Source organism: Cavia porcellus, unplaced genomic scaffold (assembly GCF_034190915.1).
Source record: "Cavia porcellus strain 051 isolate PalLab524CR breed Dunkin Hartley unplaced genomic scaffold, mCavPor4.1 scaffold_16, whole genome shotgun sequence".
Classification (NCBI taxonomy): domain Eukaryota; kingdom Metazoa; phylum Chordata; class Mammalia; order Rodentia; family Caviidae; genus Cavia; species Cavia porcellus.
This window is the reverse complement of record NW_026947499.1, coordinates 40,781,495-40,803,165: the sequence shown is the minus strand read 5'-3', so window position 1 is coordinate 40,803,165 and position 21,671 is coordinate 40,781,495. Positions and strand designations below refer to the sequence as shown.

General features: G+C 41.3%; 2 protein-coding genes across 4 annotated transcripts in view; both read right to left on the bottom strand.

Moving 5' to 3' along the window:
- The window catches only part of Atf7ip2 (activating transcription factor 7 interacting protein 2), a 68,644-nt gene extending 67,827 nt beyond the window's left edge, over positions 1 to 817 (bottom strand). For 2 of the 3 annotated variants that reach the window (XM_063226506.1, XM_063226508.1), the window contains exon 1: positions 685 to 759. The gene's annotated coding sequence lies outside the window, so the exon portion shown is untranslated. Of the gene's footprint in view, positions 1 to 684 lie in introns of all 3 variants that reach the window. The other variant, XM_063226507.1, reaches the window with a different exon arrangement.
- A 2,909-nt stretch (positions 818 to 3,726) lies between these two features.
- LOC100727539 (large ribosomal subunit protein eL39) lies at positions 3,727 to 9,607 on the bottom strand. Its single transcript, XM_003477750.3, has 3 exons — positions 9,374 to 9,607; positions 9,079 to 9,172; positions 3,727 to 4,112 (listed from the first exon to the last, which is right to left on the bottom strand). Exon 3 carries the CDS (start codon positions 4,054 to 4,056, stop codon positions 3,901 to 3,903), a length of 156 nt encoding a protein of 51 aa, XP_003477798.1. The 5' UTR covers positions 4,057 to 4,112; positions 9,079 to 9,172; positions 9,374 to 9,607; the 3' UTR covers positions 3,727 to 3,900.
- Positions 9,608 to 21,671: the final 12,064 nt, after the last annotated feature.

Here is a 21,671-nt window from a genome sequence, read left to right as displayed (position 1 = left end):
CTGTAAACTGGACTTGGTGGTGCATATTTGCAATCCAGCACACTGGGAGGCTGAGACAGAAAGATGGCCAATTCCAGCCTAACCTGGCAAACTTTGTGAGACCCTCTCCCGTAACAAAGACAGTTTTAACGAGGCTTTTTTTTTTTTTTTTTTTTTTTTTGTCTTTTTGAGATGTAGCTCAGTGCAAAATGCTCTGCCTGAGTTTAAAGGTCCTCCCAAGATTATGAAAATTTACAAAGTGATCGGTGCCTCAGGCTCCTCCATCTTTCTAACGTCCTCCTCAATATTGTGTACCCTCCCTGGAGTCTACAGTCTCACAACAACTCGCCCTGGTCCAGCCAACTCGAGGCACCTGGGGGTTTTCATGTAAGGACGACCTGAACGACTCCAGGGCCCTGGGAACTGATGAATGATGGCGGGGGCTGGGGGTCCGCCCAGTAGACAGACTGGCCAGTAGACGCCGTGGGACAAGAGCAAGGCTCTCTTTCACTTACCAGCGGCGGGGCACCACCTCTCAGCCAGACTCCGCGCCAGCCCCAAGCCCAGGCGCCCACACGCGCCCCGGCCCCGGCCCCGGCCCCGGCCCCGGCCCGACGCAACCGCCTCACTCGCCACGCGTGGGGGGGGGCCCTCAGCGCCTCACAGCAGCTCCCGCGGGCAGCTACCGGACAGGTGAGTACTTACAGCGAAACCGTTCAGCCGCCGCGCTCCACAACCGCTGCGAGCCGCGGGAGAGCGCAGAAAGAGCCTGGGGCCGGGTCCCGCTGAGGTAAATCTGTCTCCGCCAACCCGAGACCCGGCCAATGGCAGCGCGAGCACGCACCAGCCCACCCAATCAGGGACAAGCAGGTAGCGGGGCGGGGCAATAGCCACTGTGCGAAGCGTAAACCGGCGAAACGGTGGCGGGGTCGCCTCCCAGAGCGCCGGAGCCAGGCTTTCGTTCTTGAGGACTTGATAGCATTTCGGAGACTGTGACAGGAAATTTTTTGTTTTTTTCGTTTTTATCGGTACCAGGGATCGAACTCACGACTGCCTGCTTGCAAGGCAGGCGCTTATGCCGCTGAGCTAAATCCCCAGCCCTAAACAGCAAATTTTGATTATGAGAAAAGGCTCCGATGTAAACCGGTTGTGTAGAGGTTTGTATCTTTCAAATATCGTATATAAATATCGTGTATCTTTATTACTGAGTTTTTTGACGATCTTTTCAAATTTGCAATTCAAATAACTGGTCCTCCACTAACTCAGCACACTGGGAGGCTGAGGCAGGAGTATCTAAATTTGGAGCCCAGCCTGGACATATGAGTGATGGAGGGACCTTGGGGATGTGCTCAGTGCAAAGGTTTCCGGTATCTCTCCAAGTCACTGCAAGAGTGCTTGCCTAGTACGTTCAAAGTCCTGGGTTCCATCTTCAGGTCCACAAAACAAGAAAAGATAACTATGCTAGGGCCAACTTGAGGGGACGGAGGTGGAGAGTGGGGCTTGGGACAGGGTTTCTCTTTGTAAGGCAGGCTGGCCTTGAACTTACTGTGTTAATAACTGGTCGTGATTTTCTTGAGTTAGCATCCCAGTGGGAGTACAGGCATGTGCCACCATCTCCCGACTTTTTTCTTTTGGTAGTATTGTTTCTCTTGAGTACCCTAAACATCCTGAAATTGAGTTCCTTCTACCCCATAATTACCATAAAAGCTGTACACCTCTGTCCTTTTGGTCAGTTGGGTCCCCATCATACTTGAGTATAACAAAAAGTCTTGTTATCAAAAGTCTCTAATCAAAAGTTTGATTAGCCTGCTTTTGAGTGGTGCCCTCTAGGCGGTCATCACAGGATGCCCCTGAAGAGGTGGATCATGAGTATCACCTGCTCTGTAGGAAGCAGCATAAACCACCATCAATCAGGTGAAACCCCTCTTTTATCAGATGCCTGCCTTACCCTTGTCACAACTACCTATCAGAAAAATGAGCCACAACCAGACAAATGAGTTAAATTAGTAGCAAAACATAAAGCAGGACATGGTAGAATATGCCTGTAATCTCAGCACTCTAGGAGGCTGAGGCAAGAGGATCGCAAATTCTTAGCATAGGCAACTCAGTGAGAACTTGTCTCAAAATTTTAAAAATCTGCTGGATGTAGTGGTAGACATGTGTAATTCTAGCCATTTGTGAGGCTGAGGCAGGAGGAATGTAAATTCAAGGTTAGCCTGGGGTTGCCTGTCTCAAAATTTTAAAAGGGGCTGGGCATATACTTTTAAGTCCCCAACTTGCATAGCTATGAATAGACCTTGAATTATCTTGAAGTAGCTCATGTCATTGGCTGGACAGTGTCACAGTTATGTGTACTGTACAGTAAATAGTGTACAGTAGCACAGTGCTTTCTTAAGAGCCCAAAGTGGCTGGAAGCAAGAGGAAAAGCAGTGGCAATGCAGTTACATTATATATTTGTGTCAAGAGTGTGTAAGACTCTCTCTGCTGCACTCACCAATAATTTACAAATATTTTCCAGAAACAAAACTCAGTAAGTCAGGGACTTACTATAGCTCAGTGTGAAGGCTGGGGGAAGAAAGAGTTCAAGCAAGACACAAACACAGAAGTGGCAAGTATAGGCAGTCTATTGTACAACAAAAGTAAAAGACACCCAAATTAAGGCTCAGTCCACTTTTATGATAAATGGGGCTTCAAGTTGTTTTGATCAAATGCCAAAGGAAAACCCCTGACTACTCTCTGGGTGTGGTTTACATTTAGCTATTTTGAGACATTAAAGCTTTTTCTTTTTTTATTGGTACCGAGGCTCGAACTCATGACCACACGCTTGAAAGGCAGGCACTTAGGCCACTGAGCTACATCTCCAGCCCTGCTTTTTCTAAGGTTTGAACTTCTTCAGGGTCCTGAATCTCATCAGCATACACAGACAGGATACATTCTTTTCAGTCATAGCTGGAGATTTATAGGTTTGTTTGGATTTGATCTATAGCTAATGAAAGAAAAATCAAACAAAAAACTTCCCTTGGTTCTCACATAGCTTCCCTCACATGGTCCCCAGCCACTTGTCTCCAGGCCTACTGATGTGTAACTTCCTGCCCAACATTATTTGCTGTTTCTTCAAAGATCCCTGATCAATATGACAAATGAGTAAATATAAATTATCCCCAAGTATTTGGAGGGTACAGTTAAGGTCACACTGGACAACTCAGAACAATATTTATGCATGTGTCATCTATGGCTATTTTTGTGGTACACATTGACACGCTAACATATAAACTATACACAAATAGAAAACCTTTCAAGAAAAACTTGGTTGACCCATGTAGAACCTAGTGGGTGAATGTTTCCACTAGTAACCAGGAAAAACCTAAATAATACAAATGACAAAAACCCTAGAGAAGTAGAAGCATGCAAAACTAAACAATATTTACAGAATAAAAATAATCCAGAAGTGTAAATTGACTAAAGAGCCATTTTAAACCACCTGTCAGTTATTTGGGAGCATAGATCATGGATCAGAGAGCTGTTACTTGGGAGAAAGAGAAATTGACAAATTTTAGCAGTGATGTGTAACTAGTAAAAAAGAGAATTCAATGGCCTCAAATTGACAAATGGGTTTCTTCTTATATGTTAAGGCCTGGGGGTTTAGCTCAGTGATAGAATACTTGCTTAGCATTTTTAGGTGCTGGATTGAATACTCAGCATTGCAAAACAAACAAACAAAAAAACCAACAAAACAAAAACAAAATGTTAAATTCTAGCACACATCCAAAAATTTTATTTTTCAAACAAAAGGTTTCACATGTTTATTAATCATAGGAACAAAGACAAAATATTCCAAATAAGCATGTCGTTTAAACGGTGGAGACATTTTAAACTTGACATTAATGATCTTAGTATATGTATAAACTCGTGTGCAATTTCTTAAAGACCCAGCTTGGTCCGTCTCCAATGTCTTCGCTTTGAGTTGTATCTGATTTTATTTCCAGTTTTCATCTGAATCCACTGTGGAATGGGACGATTTTGCTTTTGTTTTTTGGCCAAGAATCGCTTGATCCTGAAGGTCTTATGTGAAGACATGGTGAAGAATGGAATGAAATGTATACACCACAGTGTTGAACAGCAGATTTTCTAGTCTTTAAAAAAAAAAGTAATATAATAAACAGATAACAGCTAAATAAATGAAAGACAACAAATGAAACAAACTTGGGTTAAAGATATTTAAATAACTTAGTATGTTGAAGAAAATACAACAAAAATGTCAGTGAGATACACAAACTAGTAAAGAATACTACCAGAAAATATAACTGTTGGGAATACAGTTCCGTGTTAGAGAATGAGTTTAATACATAAAAGGGCCCAGGTTCAATTCTTAGCACGTTACAAAAAAGAAAGGCAGGCAGGCTGAACAACTGTATATTACAACGATAAAAAATACTAGGAGTTGATGTGAAGTGTAATAGCATGTGCCTGCAATCCTAGCTACTTGAGAGCAGAGGAAGGACAATCATTTATTCCTAGTTCAAGGGAGTCTAGAGAACATAGTGATACCCAGTCTGAAAAATACAAAACAAAACCAAGATAAACACAAAGAACTTCATGCTGACACATATTATAATCAAACTGTCAAAAAACAAAGACTGGGAAAACAAGAGAGCAGGAAGTGCTTTGGGAAGTAAAAATGACCAAGAATTTATATAAATTCTCTAGAATAAATGTGAATTATGTATCACAAATCATACTAATAAAAGAACTAACAAACTGGAGGTAATCAATTGTAACAAATGTCTCTACATACACCGGGAGGACGACTGTGGACATCAAGAGTATGTTGAAATCAGCACAGAAGCAGCAACTCATCATGTACAGAGAATTAAAAAATTAACAGCCTAATTTCTCAACAAAACTATGAAGATTAAAAAGCAATGAGGTTACCCATTTAAGGTGCTGAACGAAAAAAAACAAAAACATCCATCAACCAGGAAATTCTACACCAGGTGAGAATAGCTTTCAAAAATGAAGAGCTGGATGGTCTGGTGGCTCACACCTGTAATCCTAGCAATCAGGAGGCTGAGACAAAAGGGACTGCTGTAAGTTTGAGGCAGTCTGGGATACACAGTGAGTCCAAGGCCAGCCTGAACTACATACTTAGACCCTGACTCCAAAGGAAAAAAGAGCTGGATGCAGTAACACATACCTGCACTCCCATCTACTTGAGAGTTACCAGCTTAGGTAACTTAATGAGACCATGTCTCTGGTAGAATGCCGCTCACTAAGTTACCAGCTTAGGTAACTTAATGAGACCATGTCTCTGGTAGAATGCTGCTATGCTTAATGGGGGGAGATGATATTAAGGCCTTCTCAAATTAAAAAAAGATGGGAGTATGTTGCTAGTAGACCTGCCTTAGAAGAAATGCTACAAGGACAACTAAAAGCAAACACATTGTAAAAGGAGAGTTGGGATGAAGTATGATAGTATGTATCTTTGCCTAGAGTTTGATTCCCCAGCATGGCTAAAGGATGAAGTGGGAGAGGAAAAAAGAAGACAGCAACCTCTACTACAGTACTACTTACTGCCAAAAGGTAATGGATATTAGAAAGTAGTATGAAGCCAGATGAAGAAATAAAGAACACTGGTAAATGAAACTGTAAGGGAAAATTTAAAACTGATAGCCTGACATTATTTTTTAATTTTTTTTTGTCTTTTCCTTTTTATCCATACCAGGGCCAGTGAGTGCATCCTGTTGCACTAACTTGTTTCAAGGACTCATCACCTGGAGACAAACCAGCTCTGTCAATGACAATGACTGATTCTACCCCCTCATTCAACGCCTGACCTCCCTGCTATATAAGAAACCCCAACTAAACCTGCCTGAAATAAATCTGCCGAACAAAATATGATAAAATTCAATTATAAAATAACCCAGTATCAGCTTTGTACTTCCTGCTTTCCAAATGTATGTAAGTTTCTGTTTTACCCTAAACCAGGCCTGGTGATTTGGACCAGGTTCAAATGGCAGAGGTTGTTTAATCACTGTTTACTGATGTTATACATTCCAGGGAAGGATTTCCATTAAATGGGAAATAAATACCTTTATAGGTCAGGGAGTAGGCAGAAACATGCTGTACTAGGTCAAAATGATCAAAGTGACAGTCTCATCATGCTTCATATTTTCCCTGGACTAAAGAATTTCATAAAGGCATTATTTTTATATTATAAATCTTTTCTCAAGAAATACTACTTTTCATACTGATGTGCAATTTTTGTTAATTTTAACAGTTGCTGGACATGGTGGCACACACTTGTAATCCCAACACTGGGGTGGCTAAGACAGGAAAACTGCCAGGGGTTTGAGGCCAGCCTGGGCTATAGACTGCACTGAAAAAAAAATTAGCTAAAGTAAAAAACATACTCATTTTGGTCAGGCAGTAACAGCTCAATTTGAATGATTCAGAAATGTACTATATTAAAATAAGGAAAAATAATTTGTTGTGTTCCAATTAAATCGTAAGATTATCAAAAAAATTATTTAATGTTGTGTTCTTGGTAGCTCAACTTTAAAAAGATAACTGAAAAAGCAGAATGATGAACTTCAAATTTACCTATATCACAAAGACACCTCCATCCAAATAACTTTTCCCATATATGATTGATTTATCTTTTAAAAGCTATGGAGTATGTATTTCTTTGCTTCCTTCACTAAAAATCAGGAAACAATGACCAAACTAATGGTGACAGACTCCCCTAACCACCTTCTAATTACTGTCTTGTACTTCAAGAAAATGACCACTTCCTGAAGAAAGGAGTCCAGATTTGACAGAGAAAATTACAAACCATCTGAAACCTCCTGCATTCGAGGAAAACATTTTTCAGTTGTGTGTGTGTGTGTGTGTTTTTTTAAGTCCTAGGCTGCCCTCAACTCTCAACCCTATTGCCTTTGTCTCTAGAATAATTTTTTTTCTTTTTTGGCACCCGGGATCGAACTCAGGACCTTGTGCTTGCCAGGCAGGCGCTTTTGCTAGAGCTAAATCTCCTGCTGCTTTTGTCTCTAGAGCTAGAATTAGACATGTGCCACCAAACCCAGTTTACACTGCTTTTCTCCTCCTGCTTCTTTTGAGGGGAAGGGCAGTTTTGAGATTAAACCTTTGAACTGTACTGTATTTCCAGAATTTTTATTTTTTTAAACTTATATTTTGAGATAGAGTCTTGAAGTTGCTAAACTGCCCACACTGAACTCAAACTCAGGATCTTCCGGGCTCGGTCTCCCAGGGTTGGGACTATAGGATGTACCACCACACTCTGCTTAATATTCATAAACAGAGAGAGCCGGGCGTGGTGGCTCACGCCTGTAATCCCAGCACTCAGGAGGCTGAGGCAGGAGGATCCTAGTGAGTTCGAGACCAGCCTACGCTACAAAGTGAGCTCAAGGCCAGCCTAAACTGCACAATGAGACCCTGTCTCAAAAGGACAAAAAAAAATTCATAAACAGAACAATGTCCTAGGGTTTGTAGATATATTTTGAAAGCATCATAAACTCCTTATTTCATTTTCATCTTTTAAAGGTACCCAAGTATGATCTATATATATCCACCGGGAGCCTGAACAACAAGGTAACATTCTTTGATATGGTAAAATTCAAATGACCTCTTCATAACTTAACCACATGCCCTACTCTTAACCTTTCCAGCATGATTTTATCAACTTTCCCCTGTATTTACAAATGTACACAGTGAAAGAAAGTAAATATGCACATGACTTACACATACATACAACTCTGCACTCTGAATTTTGTTAAGGGAAGAGATGAAATTTCAAGATCATGAGAGACCTATTTGAAGCTAACAAATCTGGATCTAGTGAAAAGAAAAAGGAGTATGTGCCTATTACAATTTGACTAATGTGGGTATGATGGCACTGTTACAGCTTGGCATAACTGACGCCATCTTGAGCCCTGCATTTAACTAGTGCCCTGTATTTGTCTCAGGAGAATGGAAAACTACTTAAGAGTTCCCATGAGAAAAGTATAATGAGCTATCCCCACTGGTGAAAAATTAACCTGCTCAACAAAGAAGCAGGATACAGGTATCAACCAAAATTAACGTAAGATTCTGGCTAAATTGTTTCCAACAGAATGTCTTTGGGTTGTTTTAAAAGCTCAGCAACTGGGGCTGGGGATTTAGCTCAGCAGCATAAGCACCTGCCTTGCAAGCAGGCAGTCGTGAGTTCAGTCCCTGGTACTGATAAAAATGAAAAAGACCGAAAAAAAAATCTTTTTCTTTTATTATTAATTTTGAGATAGTTGATGAAATGAAAATAGCTCTAAAAGGAATAGTTCAAGGAATAAAGGACAGACTTTTAACAGGATGTTTAAAAACCCAAAGTAGGGTATGGGAGATAGCAAGGATCTTTATAAGAGTACAGCCAAACATAACTGCAAATACCTGTAATCCCAATTACTCAAGAGGCTGAAACAGGTTGGTTTTAGCCTAGCCTGGGCAACATAGCAAGACACAAACTCAATGGGAGAAAAAAAGGAAAAACATGTTTTAAACATTCTGATCTTATGGGATAGCTGTTGTTAAACTGGCTGCTCTAGGAAGTATGACAAAATCAGCCAGGCTCGACAGCCCACTCCTGTAATCGAAGCCTTAGGAGGCTACAGTAAGAAAATCACAAGTTTGAGGCCAGCCTGGATAATTTAGCAAGATTTTATGTAAAAATAAAAATCACAAAGAAGACTAGCATGGTGGTGACACACATCTAACACCAGCATTGTGGGAGGCGGAAGTAGGAGGATCTCAAATTCAAGCCCAGGGGCTGGGGATTTAGCTCAGCGGCATAAGCTCCTGCCTTGCAAGCAGGCAGTCGTGAGTTCGATCCCCGGTACCGATAAAAACGAAAAAGACAAAAAAAGAAAAAAGTGAAGTCCAAACTGGGCAACTCGGGGACCATGCCTCAGTAAGGTTTTTTTTTTTCCCCTAAGTTTTTAAATAATAGTTGAAGATGTAGCTCACTGCAAAGGCCCCGAATTCAATCCCCAGTACCAAAAACAAAAAGCTGTGGGACTTGAGTAATTAATGATTGTGAAACAGTCCTCTTACCTCTACCGGGCCAGTGACTAAGATCACGAGGATTCTGAGTATCTTGTGAATGCTGGTCGGGAATGCAGGATTCTCCGAGGCTCGCAACTCTTTGCTGAGTTAAACAAAAAGAAAATGAGCCGGAGCTGCCACGGGGAGGGCAGTAACACGGGAGGCTCGAGGCTTGCTTGGCACGAGCAGGGATCTCAAGCCTTGCGGACAGCTGCAGCCCATGGGACGGCACGGCTCCTGAGGCAGAGAGAAACCCTCTGCCCCAAGCGCTGAGGTCCACAGGATCCCCCTGAGTCCCACTGACCTGTCTGGGCTCCGCTGCGCCAAACTGTCAGACCGCGGAGATCACCGCCACCACCAACGCTCCAGGCTGTAGCCCTTCTCCCAGAACAATGGCGGCTGCCGGAAGTTGGGCTACGCCTCGGAGCCGTGGTTACGCAGCTACGCAGCCACGTAGGTGTAAAATGGCCGCCTCAGCCCCTGGCCTAGAGGCCTGTTTTCCGGGTTTCAGCTCGCAGACTTGGCATACATGTGAGATGAGTCAGGAGCAAACGGGCGCCTTCCTGGGTCTGTGTGAACAGGCCCAGAATCACTGTTAAGACTTCCGTTAGAACCGCTAATGGTCTTAGGGTGATAGGTCCGGACACTGGAAGGCAGAAACGGGTAGAATGTGTGCTGCTGCGCCAAGAGGAAATGGCGGGAACCTGTGTGGAAGGGCCAGTGCGCCATTTTAGAGGGCGCACAACGTAGACAAGCTGCTCTCCGCGCTTCCCCTTTTAAAATAAAACACTTGCTGTATGTGGGCTTTGTGGGTATAAAGAGGTTTTAGATAAAGAATAGTCAAAAAAGCATACATTTTATAAATATGTTTTTTAAATTGTAAAAGAGCTGCGATGAGGCTCAGTAATAGAGCGCTTGCCTAGCAAGGGAGAGGCTCAGGGTTCTGTCTCCAGCACCACAAAAAATAGATGAAAAGTAACCAGAAAACAAATGTGTTTGGGAAGCGTTTTTGTTTTTTCTTCTTTTCAGCATAGTACTGGGATTCAACGCAAGACCCTCTACCACTGAGCTACACCCCCAGCTCTTCTTATTTTCATATTTTGGGACAAATTCAAGTTGTCTGGGTTGGGCTTGAATTTGCTTTCCTGCCTCAGCCTCTTGAGTAGCTAGGGTTATATGAATCACCATCACTAACCTGGAAGTGAATTTTTAAAAATGGAATTATTACGTCACTTCTAGAAGTGACACTGGGGAGGGCACACCTCCATGTTTGTGGTTTAGAACACTTATAACAGAGGCTTTGGGACACAGAAGCAAATATAGTGGCGCCCAACTTGAATTTAGAAATCATCGCATTAAAACTATTGTCCATGTGTATTTTATTCTTCAGTATTTATAGTTGACAATGTTAAGTTCTTTCTTGGAAATATCTCATGTTTTTAGATGTTCTGAAGTGCCTGATGTACATTGAAAATAAATATAGAGAAATAACACTTTTTTGTTGTTTTGACATACCTTTTTTACTATTTGCAAACCACTCCTTTGTGCAGTGCACATTCGTTTGCACAATGGTTCCAGGAGAGGAGATGCACGCGCAAAAAATTGTATGGCAGTGAGTTTATCACTGGATAGGTAAAAAATGTCCCAGGGCTGGGGTTTTAGCTTAGCGGCATAAGTACCTGCTTGGCAAATGTGAATTTGTGAGTTCGATCCTCGGTACAAAAAAAAAAAACAATTTGCCTTACATTCATACAATGTATTTGACTTTTTGTGTATATAATAGTGCGTGTGACAGAGTCGGTAGTTACTTATATCTGAGCTGGAGCTGGGAGAATGGCAACAGAATTGGGAAGAGAAACCTGGGCTGGGGATTTAGCTCAGCGGCATAAGCGCCTGCCTTGCAAGCAGGCAGTCATGAGTTCGATCCCCGATACCGATAAAAAAAGGAAAAAGACAAAAAAAAAAAAAAAAAAAAAAAAAAAAAAGATTTACAATGAGAAACCAAGGAAATGTCATCAAACATCCTGAGCTTACAACTTCCTCAAAGGGGTCACTGAGCCCACTACAGGTGCTATGCAGGAAGGGGAGGTTATTTACCAGGCCAAGGCATGCACACCAAAGGCATGAAAACGGGCATGGTGGTGCACTCCTGTAATCCCAGCATTTGGGAGGCCAAAGCAGGAGGATCCTTGCAAACTCGAGACCTGCCTGGGCTGCAAAGTAAGCTCCAGACCAACCTGAACTGCATATGGAGACCCTATCTCAAAAAGACCAAACACACACACAAAAAAAACAAGTAGATCCCTAAAGCCTGATTAGCATATATTTATACATAGACCAGCCTGGACTACAAAGTGAGCTCAAATCCAGTATGAATGGCTCAGCAAAACTTGTCTCAAAATAAAAAGCAAAGTCTCTCTTCTGATGGATGAGGGGCCACTGTAAATTAGAAAAACCCCACTAACCACAGACCTCAAACTCTTTCTCCAAGTACCAGGGGCTAGGTATTTCACCTAGACAAGACTTGTACCCCTAAGCCATGCCTATCACATGTTTTACGAAGAAGTGAAGAAAGAGCGTTTAAAGGCTCCCACTATAAAGAAATAAGGGAATTACCTAGGGTAGTAATTTTGAGGCCAGTGCAGGCAATTTAATGAGGCCCTATCTCAAACTAAACAAACAAAAACTGAGCTGGGGAGCTAGAAGGACATCTCAGTGGTAAAATATTTGCTTAGGAAGAGGTACTTGGGACACTTGGGTTTCATCCATAGTAAGTGAAAAAAGCATAAAAGATAGAGAGTTGAAAATACGAATTACTTTGATTAGGTCTATACACATTATATGCGTGATTGGAATATTGTACCTCATGTACCACATAAATGTGTATAATTATTACTTGTTAACTGAAAAGAAAATATCTTTTAAAAATTAATTTGAAAAAGAAATCCCAAGCCTATTGGGGTCTATGCCTACATCCCCAATGCCCCAAATGGGTATATGGTGAAGGCCCAAAGGAATGAGACAAGCAGCATGATCTTTAGGGCTCCAAACTAAAATCCTCTGCAGAGTTCTTAACTCTACTAGCCATCTGGCCAACTGACGCTGGGCAGCCTGTTTTTTTTTTTTTGTCTTTTTTGAGACAGGGTCTGGCTATGCATTCAGGCTGGCCTTGAGCTCACTTTGTAGCCCACGCTGGTCTCAAAATTGCAATGATCCTCCTGCTTCAGCTTCCCTAGTGCTGGGATTATAAGCGTGAGCCACCATGCCCGGCTTGGGGCAGCCTGTATTTAATCAGAACAAGCAAGGAGATGAGTGGAAAATGAAGGAAATCTAAGCAGGATCTTGGGAGGGATTCAAGGACCCCACAGAGTTGGTGCTAATTAAGGAAAACTATCCAGAAAGTCTCCAGGTGGCCTCATCTGTGGCCTATTTTGCCCCCTGATGTGTCTTTTTCTCAGTTCAGCCATGCCTATGCCTGGGCCAAGCCATAGCCCTGCACGTGTACTCTGCTTCAACGGCTCCAACACAAGCCTGGCACACACCTGTGATCCCCAATAAGCCCACTATGCTGGATTCTTTAGGCTAATCCACTTAAAGTTAGAGTTTTCCTGATTCATTCAGTTCCTTAAGTCCAGCTATCAGCTGGTAGGTAGCCAAGCCTTTCGCTCCATGAAGTTGTCTACAGTTTAAAATACCAACCATAATGCAAACTAACCAGCATGATACAAAATGTATATCAATAGCATTCCTTTACACCAACAATGAATTGATGAGAACTTAGGGAAACCATACCAATCGGTGTTCCCAAGGAAGTGAAAGTCCTCCGTAATGAAAATTTTTCTGAAAAAGAGCTCAAAGAGGATATCAGAAAATGGAAAAATACCCCTTCTTTCTGGATAGGCAGAACCAAAATTGTTAAAATGACCATATTACCAAAACATAGATAGATTTCATCACATTCGCAATCAAAATAGGAACAGCATTCTTCTCAGAACTAGAGAAAAAAAAATTTTTTTTGTTTGTTTTTTTCCTTTTTATCAGTACCAGGGATCAAACTCACGACTGCCTGCTTGCAAGGCAGGCGCTTATGCCGCTGAGCTAAATCCCCAGCCCAAAAATTTTTAAAATTCATATGGATTTTGAAGAGACTCAGAGTAGCAAAAACAATCCTGGGCAACATCAATAAAGAAGGAAGCATCAAGATCTCAAATTTCAAATTATATTACAAAGGTATAGTGATTTTTAAAACATAGCATGAGGGCTGCGGATTTAGCTCAGTGGCATAAGCACCTGCCTTGCATTTGCGCAGTGGTAAGCTTGATCCCCGTACCAAAAAAAAAAAAAAAAAAAAAAAAAAAAAAATTAAATTAAATTTAAAAAAATAGCATGGTACTGGCACAAAAACACACAGATCACACACAGTAGAATAGAGGGTACAGAAACGACCCCGAGCACAAAAATCAGCTATTTTTTCTTTGACAGGCCAAAAAGTATATGCCAGAGAAAAGACCACCTCTTTAACAAATTGTGCTAGGGAAACTGGTTATTCATGTGCAAAAGATTGAATATAGATCCATACCACTGACTGTATTAAACTAAAATCAAAAATCTAAATATTAAAATAGAAATAATCTACTCAAAGATAAAATAGATATAACTCTTGAAGATATAAACTTAGGCAAAGACTTTCTGAACAGAACCTCAGCTGTACAAGAAATAATGCCAAAAATCGACAAAATTCTATCAAAAAGCTTCACAGCAGAGCAAACAAAATGAGGTGACAAACTACAAAAAGAGAAAAAAGTTTTTGCCAAACATTTCTTGGACACAGAACTAATATCTGAGATATATAAAGAATTAAAAAAGCTTGGCATGCCAGATGCCTGTACTCCCACCACTCTGGAAGCTGAGGAAGGATGATCAGCACACATTCAAGGCCAGCCTGGGCCACATAGTGAGTCTGAAGCCAGCCCAAACTGCATATCAAGACCCTGTCTCTCACCCAGCCCAAAACAAACAAAATGAACTACAAAAAAAATTAGAATTCCCCAAATGAGATCTGTGTCATTGCAGTTCTGTTCATAACATCTTCTCCTACACCTATGCTTCAGGAATTCTGCCTATTCTGTCTTCCAGCAGAGTTAGTAATTTGGTTTGAATATTTGAATCTTTGATTCATTTTGATTTTTGTTTCGTTCACGGTAAAAGATGTAGGTCATTTTCATCTTTGGCATGTGAAAAACCAATTTTTCCAGCACCATATATTGAAGAAGCTATCTTTCTTCCAGTGAAGATGTTTGGCTCCTTTATCAAAGATAAGGTGGCTGAATGTGTTTTGAGTATTTTCTACATTTTCTATTCCTTTGATCTTTAGGTCTGTTTTTTTGTTTGTTTGTTTGTTTTTTTAATGACAGTACTGTGCTGGTTTTTGTTGTTGTTGTTGTTTTTTTCTTTTTCTTTTTTATGGGTCTGGGTATTGAACTCACGACCACACAGTGGCAAGGCAGACACTTATGCCATTGAGCTAAATCCCCAGACCCAGTACTGTGCTGTTTTTACCACAGTTTTTTTTTTTTTTTTCTTTTACCAGTACCAGGGATTGAACTCATGACCATGCGCTTGCAAGGCAGGTGCTTATGCCTTGAGCTAAATCCCCAGCCCCCCCCCCCCCGTAGCTTTGTAATTTTTTTTTTTTTTTTTTGTATGAGGCATTGAACTCAGGACCTGTGCTTCCCAGGCAGGTGGTTATGCCACAGAACTAAAGCTCTGTAGTATAATTTCTAATTAGAGGTTGTGATGCCCCCTGATTTGCCTTTGTTGCCAAGAATTGCTTTTGCTATTGTAGGTATCTTCTGATTCCAAGATAAGGTCTCAAAAAAAAAAATAGATGAGGTTATCCTTTAACTCACTATGTAGCCCCAGGCTGGCCTCAAAACATCCTCCTAAGTGCTGGAATGACAGATGTGTACCACCAGGGCTGGCTTGCTATTATTATTTTGACTGAGATGCATTAAATCTGTATAATAATTTTGGAAGTATATCCATTTTCACTACTTTGGTTTTTCTTACCCAGGAACAAGGGATATCTGTCTATTTTTCTGATATACTGTTTGATCTTTTTCAGAGTACTGTAGCTTTCAATGCAAATGTCTTTTTCTTTCTTTTTTAGATTGATTCCTAGATATTTAATTTTTCTCTCAGTGAGTTGGTTAATTGTTTATGGGAATACGATTGAATTTTGAGTACTGACTTTTGTTGGGGGCCAGGGATCTGAAATAGTATTTTACTATGCTGGGGAACACGTTATGTGACTTGGCTCCTGTGGTCTAGAGACCAGTGTGACCTTGCTTTTAGGAACAGAAAAGAATGTGGAATCTGCCTGCTTTTGGCTGTGCAGAGAAAGACTATATAACCATAGCACTCTTAAGGCAAGATAACATCTGTTGAGGACAATATAAACACGGCGGGCATCGGGAAGAACTTATTCTCCATTACCTTCTACCTATTTCAGTTGCTGTTTGTCTTAGTTACTTTTCACTCATTGTTGAGACAAAATACCTGATGCACAAAGTTAGAGAAGGGAAGATTTATTTCTTACAAGTTGGATATTTCAGTCCATACTCAGCTGGCTCCAAGACAAAATGGCATGGCTGAGGGGCAGCAGTTCATGGTGGCTGCAAACAGCAAAAGAGAAAGACATGCCTTCTTCCCGATGGTACACTGTATGCTGGCTCCACCCCGGGGCAGTGTAGTACTCATAGCACCAATCCAAGTGCTAGACAAGGAACCAATCACAAATACTAGATTTGGCTGCATCCATGATTGCATGAGGCTTGGGGGGGGGGCACTGACATAAACCATGATGCTGTTTCATTAAAAGTACATTACTCAGTCCCCTGTGCTCCTCACTTACTAATAAAAGTGCGTCAGGCACAGAGACTCTTGTCCCTGTCCACTAGAGACAAGTTCCTCCCAGTCCCCTTGTAACTTGAATATTATCTTTATTTCCCATTATTCCCTCTAAGGTATTTGGGGTTCTAATGAGCCCCCAGCAGACTTTGTATCCAGCTATGCTAGTGAAATCAGTTATTAAATCTAGAAGTCTTTTGGTGGAGTTTTTGGCATTTTCTATGTAGAGTATCATGTCATCCACAAATAATGATAATTAAACTTCTTCCTTTCCTATCCTTACTCCTTTTATTCTTTTCTCTGGTCTAGTTGGTATGGTTAATCTTTCCTGTACTATACAGAGTAAGAGGTGATAGTGGATATCCTTGTCTTATGTCTTGTTCCTGATTTTAGAATGAAAGTTTGTTTTTGTTTTTGGTACGAGGAATTGAACTCATAACCTTACACTTGCCAGGCAGGTGCTGTGCTACTGAGAGCCCGATTTGTTTAGCCTGCAGCACTCCATGTACCTCCGGCTGTCTTGACTAGGCTCTTTGACCTCTGCTTAAACTTGTTCTACTTCCTCTTGACACTGGGAGCAGCTGGATGGAGCCAGCACTGCCACAGTTGCTCTGAGTTTGAGTTTAGCTGGCCTTTCTCCAATATGGCTCCTAGCCAATTGCCCTCTCCTGGTGTGTTTGTGTGTGTGTGTGTGTGTGTGTGTGTGTGTGTGTGTGTGTGAAACGGAGAAGCCCACCAGTCTCTGCAGTCAGCTGCATTCACTGCTCTGTTACATTGGTGCAGCTCTTTGTGGTCACCTGTAGTACCTGCAGTTTCATTCCCATACAGTGAATCAGGGCTTAAGGCAAAAGTGCCTCTTGCAAGCTCCTTCTTCTACATTAAGATATCTCTCTTCACTCTGTCTACGGGGCCTAAATTGTCTCTTCAGATCCTCATAGGGCCTCAGGGACCCACTTACCTACTTTTTCTCTTCCTCACATTGGTATATTCCAGCTTCTGGACATCATATTGGAGAGGATGTTACTGTGCTGTTCACTACTCTGGTATCTTCCTAGAAGTGTACAAAATGGGTATCTGAAGTGAAGAGAGATTCTCAGATGAAGAATAAATGGCATATGGACATACGAAAAAATGCTCATTATCACTGGTCATTCAAGATATGCAATTAAAACAACACTGAGATCCTATCTCAAGAAAAAATGACTGTAATCAGTAAATAAACCAATAACAAATATTGGTGAGGATGAGGGGAAAAAAGGAGAAACCAATATAGAAATCAGTATGGAGACTCCTCAAAAAACTAAAATTAGAGGTCCCATTTCTCTGAGCAATTCCCACTCTAGATGTTTTCCTGAAAGATTGGAAAGTATCATACCACAATGATATATGCACACCCATGTTTATTGCAGCATATTGTAATGACTAAATCTTGGAAACAGCCCAGATGCCCATCAAAGGAAGAATGGATAAAGAAAATGTGGTTTTTATGTACAATGGCCATGAAGAAAGGTAAACTCTTAGAAGGTGAATCTATGTTTGTATATTTTTAAGAGATTTCTACTGATTTACTAGAGAAGATACCTGGATTTTCCTTTTTGCCCTGTATGAGTCTACTCGCCTTTTCATAATTAACAGATTTTTAAATATGCCTTTCACCCACATGGTAAGTATAGCTATCATGTAAGACATCACTTTTAGTTGCTTACTAATATTATAATCCCAGTTTCATTTCATTGAAAAGAGAATAGTATCTCCAAGGTAGTTTCCTTCTTAAAGCATATTACTCAGATACTCATAGTTCTTGGCATCTTGTAGTATTCTTTGTCTTTCATCTGGGATATACCAAGTGACTAAGATGAATTTGACATCTCATTATATTAAGTCGAAAACACTGGTCTAAGTTTGAAACGTATGTACAGACTTATTATAGTCCTCTGATAATTGGTCTAGCCATTCTTTGCATTGTTGAGATTTGAACTTGAGTAGTCCTCTCTGCTCCTGTGACCTCTCTGAGGGGCAGCATGAATTATGACTCAGCAGAGTAAGAACTACTTTAGGTATGTTCTGCAGGGTTTAAAACTGTGTGCACCCATTGGGACTTAAGGCTGTCTGAGAAGCATGATGAGGGGGCTGAAAAACATCAGCTTCCTCTAGGGCACTAGGCCTAGTGGAGATCCTGAGTCACCTGGAGGGGACAGGACTGATTTACTGGCATGAGGATTATAAGGAGGAAGTCAAGGAGCCCTTTCAGGATGTTTTTCTTTATTAAACAGATTTGAGAGACACATATTGCCCTGAGAGATAGGTAGGGACCCAAGAATGGAATCATCAATGATATCTCTGTCTTCCTTGGGGCCCACTTTAAGTACCATAGTTTCTGGGCTTTTCTTGAGATAAAGGGTCACAAAATCTGGAACATAAGGGATTTTATTCAACTTTCTATATTTTATGCAGAAAAGATTAACAGCTCATAATTTAAGTTACCGTCCCATGTGGACCTCTAGCAAGTTCCTAGTTTATATTGAACCCAAACCATATTATAATAGTAAACAAGCTATTCCTTTTTTAGATTGGCACCATCAAACTTTTCCCACAGATTAAAGATTTGACCTAGTGGCAAAGTTGGTAGGATATGTGGGACATGGTTTCATGAGGCTTCCCATGATTTATTTAGGGCCTATATGTAGAGGCAGCTATGTCTCACCACTTAAGATAGTGTTCCATGCTGAAGAAGGAAATCTGATTTGAGCCTACAAAGCATCCCTTCTGAGACTCAAATATTAAGACAGATGTCTCTGTCCAAAGTTAAGATGATGCCAGTGTCTTTCATAGAAGTAAGCCAACATGATGGAGTTTCCATGCTGGGGCCCACTAACTCCTTAGAGAGGAAGGTGATGAGCTCCGTGATGGCTTTACTTACCTGACCTCACTTTGAAACTCCAGTGAGATCAGAATGGAGGCCTCCCCATTGGTACTGCCTTAGCCACATTATGCCACTTTATAGCTCTGCTTTAGCAAGGTGGAGGCATTTGGAAACAGTTACTCTTGTGCTTTGCTTAAGTAGAGATGGAAACCTTTTTTAAAAAATTAAGAAGTTTTAAAAACAAGAATGATTCTAGTTTTGCATACTCAGTGTCACTTGAGTTAAGCTTTATTGGGTATTCTTTTGCTCTGGTCTGGACATCAGGCATAGGTATAAATTGCCTGAATTTTAGAAGGAAGGAATCTATCTCAATTCAAAGAAAAGAGGATGGAAGCTGTTGTAGTTAGGGGTTATGCAGAGAATAATTACAATCAGTACATAGAGTTTATAATACTTTTATAATGGTCACCAGGAATTAACATAAGAAAATGCAGGAAATCTATCTGCAACACCAAAAACATAGAATAGTCAAGGGCCTAAATCCCACAGCAGTGTCCCACATGAGTCCAGATAAAAACCCAGAGCTCATGACAATGCCTCCCACAAGTCCAATTGGAGGTCCAGAGCCCACAAGAAGGACTCACGCCAGTCTCTTTTACAGATCTGTGCTGGGAAGGCCCAAAGGTCAGCAGCGGAAGCCAGAAAGTCTATGCCAGCAGGGTGAAGGAGCTGTGCTGGTGGGATGAGTGTTCTATGCTGGAGCCGAGAAGTCACAACAAAGACCAGAGCTGTCTTGAAAGGCACCACAGCCATCCTCAGCGACACAGAGGCCCTGAGCTCCTCTGATGACAAGCACAGTCGGGTACATGCCAGAAAGCTAGTGTGACGAGTTCATCCTAGAGACCAAGCAGCACATGTCTTCCCCTCCGGAGCCACGAAGCAATGCTCGATGTGAGGACCAAAGCTTCTCCAGGAGAACCAACGTCTCAAACAGCAACTCACGGGAGAACTCACAATACCTTGTCTCAACACCTTAACACCCTCCTTCTCCTTTTCCACCTATTTATCCTGGCAGCTTTCCTCAGGTGGAGCATCTTCGCTCAATGCCAGGCTGAGTAATCCAGCTGGCGTTAAGTTGACCACCAGGAGTTTTTAATCCGTAACAGAAGCCCACACGTTTTCTAAAATTGGAGGTTAAATCCCTATTTTTACAAGGGTGAGATTTCCCACAATCGTAAAGCAATTTGAGAAAAAAAAAAAAAGGTAAACAAACGTGGTTATTGACCCAAATGGTGCCTAGTTCCATGAGAAGAGAAGATAGCAGCCAGTCATGTGATGAGATGCAATGGTGAGCCAGATTAAGACAGCACGCTGAAAAAGAAGAGGCCATCTAGAGGAAAAGTGCAGTTAGGTCTTTGAGCTCAGAAGAAGGAAATTGGAGTAGGTAGAGACCAGGCTAATTTCCCCCAAGAGTAGCAAAGTATCATGGAGAACAGAAATGTGAGCACAGATAGGCATAATAACAGGCTCTCTGGTACTCAACTCTTAGTGGAGTGACTGCAAATGGGGAAAGAAAAGAAAAGTGAAGGAATAAACTTGGGATGGACCTGTAGGGTTTCTACGGCTGGAAGAAAAATGCAGAAGCCACACAGTTCCACTCCCCTCTTCCACATGGTGGAAAAACCAGAAGTTTTATGACTAAAATTTCCTGAATTCCTTGCCTATGAAAAAAGAGAAAAGAGAGACAGAGAGGCAGAGAGGGAGAGAGATACAGAGAGGCAGAGACACTGAGAGAGAAATGTACCCAAAGATTCTTACCTTTCTCCTGTTTGGCTTACCAAATATACTATTGGGCTTGAGGCGCTAAAGTCTCTTTTCTGTTCTTCCTGTCCCAGCAAAGAACTGAATGAAACAAGCATAAGTGGTGACAATGTTTTATATTTATTAAAGGTGGGAGGAAAGAAACCCAGAAGCATAAGGGAAGAAGAGGCTCTGCAGAGTTTGGGCTGAGTAAAAAGGGAGGTAAAGGGGAGGAAAATATAAAAATACACTCTATAGTGTTGTGTAGGCTTTTTTATGTTTTACATTTCTGTTCTCTCAGAAGAGAAACCTGAACTCCTTTCCTCTTTCTTTCAGCCATTCCCTTTTTACTTGCAAATGATCCTCTTTCACCTGTGGATACCACCTTTTCACTTGTAAAATGTGCTTTTTTCCCTATGAAAGGACCATTATCTTTCCCGTGGCTGGGCCATCCTCCCCTTCCTCTCAAAGCAATGGAATGTACTGACAAACTCCCCAGATTCCTTCCCACCAAAAACATAAATATTCCCAGACTCGAACTACCACAGCACACCTCTCTACATCCTCTCCTGCAGTCTGGTTCTTTAGGTGTGTGTTTTTAAAATTTCCACCAAATAAACTTTCCCTGTGCATCATACTGACAAATCTAAAAGTTTTTTCTATGATTAGTCAGCAAACTTGCAAATGTATTCTAGAGGTAGGATAATGTTCTTTACTTTAGTCACTGGAACTAAAGGAATTAGACCACTGCAATTTTAGGCAGGTCACAACTAGATCAAGCTTTAAGAATTATGGGCCCCCATTAAGAGTTGGGAATGAGGCAGTCAGATGACCAGGATTTATGAGCCCTTGTTCAAATGATGAGCCCTGGCAGATAAACACACTGTCACACGGTCCCTGTGGTCAGAGGTTACAAGGCAACCCCACCCCAGATAGCCACTATCTTATCTATAAAATCCCACACACTGTAAGAGATATTACTACTCTGGTCTAATGCCAAAAGGTCTTTCTCAGGCTTTAAGCCTAAGAA